At 30.1% G+C, this 8,824-nt stretch overlaps 2 protein-coding genes across 2 annotated transcripts; one reads left to right on the top strand and one right to left on the bottom strand.

Annotated features, from left to right (window-relative positions):
• Positions 1–216: 216 nt before the first annotated feature.
• Positions 217–2,973, bottom strand: LOC109794753 (cytochrome P450 82A3). Its single transcript, XM_083067808.1, has 2 exons — positions 1,891–2,973; positions 217–1,059 (listed from the first exon to the last, which is right to left on the bottom strand). Exons 1-2 carry the CDS (start codon positions 2,839–2,841, stop codon positions 430–432), a joined length of 1,581 nt encoding a protein of 526 aa, XP_082923934.1. The 5' UTR covers positions 2,842–2,973; the 3' UTR covers positions 217–429.
• Positions 2,974–7,242: 4,269 nt separating this feature from the next.
• LOC145954078 (uncharacterized) lies at positions 7,243–8,256 on the top strand. The gene is made up of 2 exons (XM_083067756.1): positions 7,243–7,894; positions 7,997–8,256. The coding sequence occupies exons 1-2, from the start codon at positions 7,243–7,245 to the stop codon at positions 8,254–8,256; spliced, it is 912 nt and encodes a 303-aa protein (XP_082923882.1).
• Positions 8,257–8,824: the final 568 nt, after the last annotated feature.

Raw genomic sequence — 8,824 nt, 5'->3', positions numbered from 1 at the left:
GTGAAGGGAAAACACTCTTAACGTGAATGTGTAACTTTGAGATGGATCGAGTTAGTTAGATTTACGGATCAATCTCAACTTACTTACATTCCTACTCATATCATTCCATTCACATAATTCAAAACACCCTAAAAAAACGGGAATAATGCTCAAGTCCTTTTTTCTGTAATATTCTTAATCTATTACAAGCAAATTAATACACTAACACAAATAAACTCGTAGCAAGATCATATTATTTGTTTCATGACAATTAAATGACGATGATACATCTAGCGAGCTTTTGCAAGGAACAAAACTATCACATGGTTACATAACATTTTCAAAGGAAGACACGATTTAACATACAATTGACCACAAAGCATCACATTATTTGACATCAAAGTATCAAACAATATGAATCACACACAGACCACACGACTAACATAAGGATTATAAAGTTTCATAATAGTTGGGAGTGAGACGTGGCTTAACCAAAATCTCAAGTGGAGTGGCTTTAGTATTCGTGAATCCAAAGATTTCAGTCATATCAGGAGATTCAGTTGATGGATTCAAAATGTCAAAGGAGTGCAAGAAATTAGCCAGAGCGAAATGAGCCATGTTTAAGCCAAGGGACATTCCAGCACAGATCCTTCTTCCGCTTCCAAACGGTAAAAACTCATAATTGTGACCCCTAACATCAACATCTTTATGAGTAGTAAGAAATCTTTCTGGTTTGAATTCCAATGGATCCGACCAGACACTAGGGTCTCTATGAATCTTCCACAAGTTTGGCATTAGGCGAGTTCCCTTTTTGATGTGATAGCCACCTAAAATACAATTCTCTATAAATTCACGAGGTGATGAAAAAGGTGCGGGTGGATACAATCTTAGTGTCTCTTTAACTATAGCTTGAAGATACACCAGTTTACTCATATCTGACTCTTTTATAAATCCATCTATGCCAATTTGAATATCAATTTCTTCTTTAGCCTTTTTCAATACATGAGGATTTCGCAATAGCAAACAAAATGCCCATGTAAGAACAACAGCAGTTGTATCAGTTCCGCCCAAAATCAACTCCTGTAAATAATAAGTTCTAACTTTATCAGAAGAGTAGTTTAATTATCTAAGAAAAATAAATAAAATGGAAAATTATATATTATATTCAATCTTTATCATGATAAAATTTCCTTTATGTCCTAATTTTACCTAGTATTCTCGACATATCATTAGTATTTAATTATTAAATATAAAAAATACATACGTAACTAAGAAACTAGTTACATGTACCAATTTTATATTTATACCTGCTTTTATATAAAAGTATTCATTGTCAACTTCCAACTTTCTTCTTATAGTTCACAAAAGCCACTATATTGGCCACCACACGAGATTCTTAGGTAATGTTTATCTTAATTTTTTATATTTTAAAAATGTTATATAGCTAATATTAAAATTAAATACTTTAAATGAAAGTTAAATTATATAACATATTAATTAATGCTATAAATATAAAGCTAGAAGATTGTATTATACAAAATAAAAAGAAGAAGAAGAAGAAAATACTAGAAGTCCAAAATAAATTCAACCAGTCCCCATGTTAATCCCTGTTTTACAGGTTTGAATGTCATAAAAATGAAATTTCACTAACTCTTTCAGAATTCACACCGTATTATTACTAGTATAAAAAAAGTAAAATAAAAAACACTTTGTACTTCTGCATATTTTTAAAACATGTAAAAATAATATTAATTAAAATTGATGATTAATAATCAGCAATTTGAACAATTTTTTGAGTAGTTATTAAAAATAAAATGAGATATATATAAAAGTTATAAACATAAAATTGTATTAAAAGAAAAATTATCTACACCAAAATAAGCATAATGGTAAAGATATAGTAGTGCTTACCAAGGATGTGGCTTTGCATATGGTATCAGCATCAAACCCCTCAATCTGTGCACCATTAATCTTAGAAATCATGACGTCCATGAAGTCACGTTCTCTTTCATCCTTTTCACCCAAAGCCTTCTTTTCTTGGTGTTCCACCAACCACTCACTCAACAACTTGTCAATTTCCTTAGCGTTTGCTTTCATGGCCTTCTCATAACCCCCCAAATCCAACCCTCTCAAACAAGGAACCCCATCAGCCACCGTGAAAGTCCCCATCAACCGCATGAACTCCCCTATATTCTCCATAAACCTTTGCGCTTTCTCTTTCCCTTCCACATGGGTTACCCCGAAATACCTCTTCCCAACCACCATTCGCACAACCATGTTGAAAGTCAAATGTGACAACCATTGTTTCATTTCCACCGACACGTAGTTACCCTCGTTCTTTTCTCTGCACCAAACATCGTAAAGCTCCTTGATCGAGGTTTGAACCTCGGAGACACGAACGTGGCTCAGTTGCTCGATTCGGCGATTGGAGAGAAACTCGAACGTAACTATTTTACGTAACTCGCGCCAATATGTCCCGTACGGTGCCAAACCAACAAATGCTTGGTTGTACGACATGAGTTCAACGGCAACGAGTTTAGGGCGAGAGGAAACGGCAAGGTCGTTTTTGGTGAACAATTCCTTCGCCATTTCCCAGTTGCTGAGAACCAAAGCGGGTTTGACACCGAGCTTGATGGTGAATAAGGGTCCATACTTATCAGCCAAATCACCCAACGTTTTATGGGGTGTTTGTGAACTATTCAACAATTTGAGGTGACCTAGTATTGGCCATGCACCTGCAACTAGTGGAGCTTCTTTACCTTTAGATTTTTTCCATACAAACAAAAATAACAAGATTAGAGAAAGGAATGCAATGGCACTAGTGGTAGTGTTTAGGTTTAGGCAATTTAGGAGAAAGTCCATTTTTGCTAGCTATTTTGCAATACACTGCAATTGCAATTTGAAACCCTTCTCCTTTCTTCATTTATAGGTATCTGATGTATCTAGGATAGGGTCATGGCCGATTGGTTTGACCAATATGACGCCATTTTTTAGACCATTCATCAAAATTGTACTTGGAATCATCAGAGAATTCAAAATAATGGTTTTGTGTGTATATCAATAACTTATAATTCTATGATTTTATTAATAAAAGAGATATTCTTTTTTTATTATTTTTTACTTTTTATTTTTTAACTAATTTTTTAATTATTATTACACTTTAATTAATTTTATTTAATTATTTAAATGTTTTAAAGTTAACTACACAAATTTTTTATTTTTTTATCTTTCATTTACTTTTTAATAATATTTTATGAGGAGTGTCTCATTTTCACTTGTTAAGATAAATAGACAGAATTAAGAATTATGGCATCGTTTTGCCTGTGTATACAGTTCTATTATAATTTTAAAATTGCCAATATTGTAACTTGATCTGCAAGGATAAGATGCTTCTACTGCTCTACATATTTGAGACAAAGACGTTGACTGCGATTTGATTTCTTTTCTTTTTCAAACTTGGCTACTCACTCTTTTGGAACCGTTAATAATGTATTATAAAAAGCAAAGATCGTAATACAGAAGAATGGATAAACCAAAAAGTAGAATTATTTACTAAAATTATATTACTTAATTTGTTAAGATAAACAAAGTAATTAATTTTAATTGATAACCATAAATTTAATTTTTTATATATTTTCAAAAATTACGCCTATACTATTTTTTTAATTAATATCCATGTCTTTTAATCAATTCGAATGTATATTTTTTTAAAATTTTATAATTAATATATTTTACTAAATTAAGAGATTACATCATTACATCTTAATTAAAATTATATTAATTTAAAAATAATTAATATATGACCGAATATGAATTTAATTTTGTATAAAAGAAATAATAATGAAGAAATATTAAATTCAAATATCAAAATTATCTTACTTTTTAAAAATTAAATGAATTAGTATATATATATATATATAATTTTCTTATTAATACTTTTGGGATACTCGCTTTTAGAATTTTTTAGTTTTTTTAGTTTTTTTTATTTTTTTTATTTTTTTTTTAACTTCAGCCAAGTATTGTATTATGAACAGTCAAGATCAGAACCTTGGTGGCCAAGGATACTTGATCAGCAAGGATAAGGTGGCCTCCACGTGATGAGAACAAGACAAACACACTGGAGTCAGTATTGCGTGTGACGTTTACACTTTGTGGAACAGTAAAAATAAGATAATATTTTCATTTTAATGAATAAAAATAGAACGAAAAAACAACAAATCGTATAATTTTCATACTAATTAAAAAATTCAGCTCAAAGTTTTAAACATTTCAATAGATTATTTTTATTAACATAAAATTATTTATTGCCAATATTATTTTTTATGTTATAAAATTTTGTTTAAATTGAAAAAAAATAATAACTAAAATCAATGAATTCTATTCCCCTAAATCGTTGCTTTAACTTTATCACGCATACAGATAATTGTGTTAAAATAAAGAAAATTAATTATATTCTTACATATTTATTCTACCATGCAGGCAATGAAAATAATAAGAATTAAATTTAAAATTTATATCTTTATGAGTTAAAAAAGTGTGTATTGATTTTAAATTTTTTATCATAATTAAACTTTAAAAATTTATGTATACAAGACTTTTACATAATTTTTTTATACATAAGAGATATAAAAAGAAGAAAATTTAATGTGAAGTAAAGTAATATAACAATAGAATAGAAAAGCATTATATAAACGAGTTGAGGAAAAACTTTTCTTCTGTTAAAAGAAAAAAAAAGTTTGGCAATTAATTTTGATGGAATGGGCGATTATTTGGAGAGTTATTTAGAAAGTGTGAAAAGTTACAAGAGTGAAATTTATATTGAAATTTAAAAAAGGAGAAAAAATGGCTAAAAAGTAGTTTATAAGAGTAAAATAGTGTATGTTAAAAAGAAATATTCTTTTTAAAATTATTAGTAAAAATAAAAAAATGAAGAGGCATTTCGCGCCACTTTGTTTTAAAAAGAAATTAAAGCAAAAAAAAAAAGAGCAATATATACCAGTGGATAATTAATCGAAGGATGTAAATAATTTGTAGAATAATTTAAGGAATGATTAGAAAAATAAATTAGAATAAAAAAAGATGTGTACGCAAAAAAATTATATATATCACTTTATTATAGGCACGAATTATTAAATATGTATAGATGTATATGTAGAGATTATTAATGTTAAAGTTGATTCAATCAGTTGGTAAATATAGTAAGGTTAGATCATAAAAAATTTGATCAAGTAGTAGGCACAGATTCAGAATTTTAAGTAGTGAGAATAATATTTATATATAATTTGTAATAATAAATATATAATTTTATATTTTTTTAAATAAAAATATATATTTTAATTGTCTTTACGAGATTTTATATTTTAAAAATAATGAATAATTTTTTTTTATTTTTAACATCTTCAAAATTATTTTTCTTTATATAAGTAACAAAACAGTCATTTAACAATTCATTTCTAACATTAAAATTGTCTTCTTTTTTTTTTTATAAAAAGAAATATAATATGAACTTGAATAAACCGTCAAGACTAAATTTACTTAATTATAATTAACATGACACACCATGCACACATATATAATTTTTTTAATTCACAACTATTTTTTAAAAATAAAAAAAGGAGTAAGGTAACAAATTATATTTAGGTACATTTTAAAAAATATTACAATTATAACTTTTTAATATACTCCTTTTAAAAAAGAAGATGTATTTTAATAAACCTCACATACATTTGATAACTCACATCCATTTATTTTTAAGAAAAATTAAGTTATCAAACTACATTTAGATGTAATTTTTTTAAAAGAAAAATATATTTCAAAAATAATATATTAATTTTAAATTTTTTTGCAACATAAAACATAAAAAGCAATGAAATACTTAATTTTTAACATAATAAATAATAGATTTTATTATAATATATATTGAGATAATAATTGACATAAAAAACTTAGTGAGGGCATTTGCCTCCACTTCTATCAACCTGGATTTGCCCCTGCTAAATAGCAGTAGATCATTTTGACTTGGGCCACTTAGTCCGATGAGCCAAATGACCTTAAGTTGGACTAACCTGATCAAAAAAAATTTAAAAAAATAATAATTAGGTTTAATTGAGATGATTTAATTGTAGTTGAGGCGATATAAGTTTTGAAAACAAAATGATCAAGAAAATAACCCAACTTAGATTGTTGACGTTTTAGGGTTGTTGATTTCATTAATATTGTTGAATTTTTTAGTTTATAAAATTTTGGAAAATTTTTGTTTATTTGTGTTGGATTTCAACATTTGAATCTATGAATACACTAGTACAAAAATGGCTTTTAAAATCGGAGATTTAAAATCGGTCATCAGGTAGCCGATTTTAAAAGTGATGCGGTGGCAATTTTGTAAATAATGTCATTACTTTTAAAATCGGCTACGTTATGACCGATTTTAAAAGTCTCTGACGCTACTTTTAAAATCGGCTCTTGAACAGCCGATTTTAAAAGTCTCACTTTTAAAATCGGCTCTAAATAGCCGATTTTAAAAGTATCACTTTTAAAATCAGTTATTGAACAGCCAATTTTAAAAGTAGTATCAGAGAATTAATTACACTATCTCTGCTCCTATTGCTCCATTCTCTACTATTTTGCTTCAATATCATATATTCTTCCTCTTTACTCTCTGGGACTCTCATCTGAAGTGTGTAGCTTCTCATTTTCTGGGACGAATACAACATTGAGGTAACATTTTCGTTTCATGCGTCTTATTTCGTTGTTTTTGGGCGAACTTTGAGTCTGGAACGGCCCCAGAACAACCTGTACTGCTTGCAGAATGGCCCGTACTGCAAGCAGAACGACCCGTTCTACAAGCAGAACGACCCGTTCTGCAAGCAGAACAGCCTGTACTGCTTGCAGAACGGGCCGTTCTGCTTGCAGTACGGGCCATTCTGCTTGCAGTACGGGTCGTTCTGCTTGCAGAACAGCCCGTTCTGGGGCCGTTCCAGACACTGAAGCAGTTTTAGGATTTTTTCTAAATTGGACCCCTTGTATGTATGTGTTATATATTTGTATTTTATTAATAATTTGTTATATAATTAATGTCTACCTAGTAATTTAGTGTTTAGAAAAATTAGGTGGTTTATTTGATTTTTATAAATTAGTATGATGTTATATTTATGCACATATTGAGTGAACCTTAGTTTCCCTTTTGAAATTTAATACAAATGATTAAAATAGTGAGATTAACGTTCATGGTCTATGTTTTTTTTTTTATGAAGAACAGAAGTTATGGATAAAAGTTGGTTATTGAATCGAAGTTGGATACATGCATCACGTATAAGTGATGAGTATGAGACTGGAGTAGAATATTTTATTGAATATGTAATACGAAATGCTAATGATGATATGAATGGAAGGTTTTTTTGTCCTTGTGTTAATTGTTGTAATGCGGCTCGCCTAGAACTTGATGTTATAAGAGAACATCTTTTGTGTGATGGATTTCTTAACAATTATACACGTTGGATATGGCATGGTGAAAATGTTGACATTCAAAGTGAATCAGTCGAAACTCAAACTCAAACATTTACACAAGAGATAGATATGGATGATCGGTTAGAGGAGATGCTTCGTGATGTTGGTCCAGAATCATTCAAGCATGCACATATGTATGAAACTATGTGCAACGATTTGGAGAAGTCGTTGTATCCAAACTGTAAAAAATTCACTAGACTTTCAGCAATATTAAGATTGTTCAACTTGAAGGCAAGAAATGGATGGAGTGATAAAAGCTTCACAGAATTGTTAGAGCTACTAAAAGAAATGCTTCAAGAGGGTAACACATTGCCTAATCGTAACTACGAGGCAAAAAAGGTGTTGTGTCCTATGGGTTTGGAGTATAAGAAGATACATGTGTGCCCAAATGATTTTATGTTATATCATGGTGAGTTTGAAGGGTTGCATCAATGTCCAAGATGTGGGTTGTCACGATATAAAAAGAAATAAGATGATTCTGATTATGATGTGAGCACTAAGGGTCCTCCAGCGAAGGTTTTATGGTATTTGCCAATTGTTCCGAGATTAAAACGTTTGTTTGCTAATGCGGATGACGCAAAGCTAATGAGATGGCATGAAGATGAAAGGAAGTGTGATGGAAGTCTTAGGCATCCAGCAGATTGTTTGCAATGGAAAAAAATTGATTCTATGTTTCCAAATTTTGGCAAGGAGCCAAGAAATGTGAGGCTTGGACTAGCTACGGATGGAATGAATCCGTTTGGTAACTTAAGTACTAAGCATAGTTCATAGCCTGTTTTGTTGACAATTTACAATTTACCTCCGTAGTTGTGCATGAAACGCAAATATTTAATGCTATCTATGATGATTTCTGGTCCAAGGCAACCAGGAAACGACATTGATGTTTATTTAAGTCCATTGGTGGAAGACTTAAAGATGTTGTGGGAAGAGGGAATTGATGTGTTTGACGGGTATTCAGGTGAATTGTTCAGGTTGCATGCCATGTTGTTCTGCACAATCAATGACTTTCCAACATATGGAAACTTGTGCGGCTACAGTGTTAAGGGGCATAAAGCTTGCCCTATATGTGAAGAGGACACTTGTTACCATCAACTACTTAATTGGAAAAAGACAGTTTACCTTGGCCATCGAAGATTTCTTAAACCTAATCATCCATATCGAAGGTTAAAAAAAGCTTTTAATGGATTTCAAGAATATGACAGTGCTCCTACTGCATTAACTGGTGAGCAAGTTTATGAACGGGTGAAGAATTTAAATATGACACTTGGAAAGAAGGGAAAACAACCGAAAGAAAGAAGCATATGGAAGAAGAGGTCGATATTATTTGATCTTCCATACT

The sequence above is a fragment of the Cajanus cajan genome, chromosome 2 (assembly GCF_000230855.2).
Source record: "Cajanus cajan strain Asha chromosome 2, NIPB_CcT2T_4, whole genome shotgun sequence".
NCBI classification, from domain to species: Eukaryota; Viridiplantae; Streptophyta; class Magnoliopsida; order Fabales; family Fabaceae; genus Cajanus; species Cajanus cajan.
This window is presented reverse-complemented; position numbering and strand designations above follow the sequence as displayed.

Coding starts and splice junctions, on each gene's coding strand:
- LOC109794753 (XM_083067808.1), bottom strand. CDS start 2,841: ATGGACTTTCTCCTAAATTGCCTAAACCTAAACACTACCACTAGTGCC. Junction 1,060..1,890: donor TATGCAAAGCCACATCCTTG/GTAAGCACTACT, acceptor TATTATTTACAG/GAGTTGATTTTGGGCGGAAC.
- LOC145954078 (XM_083067756.1), top strand. CDS start 7,243: ATGGATAAAAGTTGGTTATTGAATCGAAGTTGGATACATGCATCACGT. Junction 7,895..7,996: donor TGATTTTATGTTATATCATG/GTGAGTTTGAAG, acceptor AGGGTCCTCCAG/CGAAGGTTTTATGGTATTTG.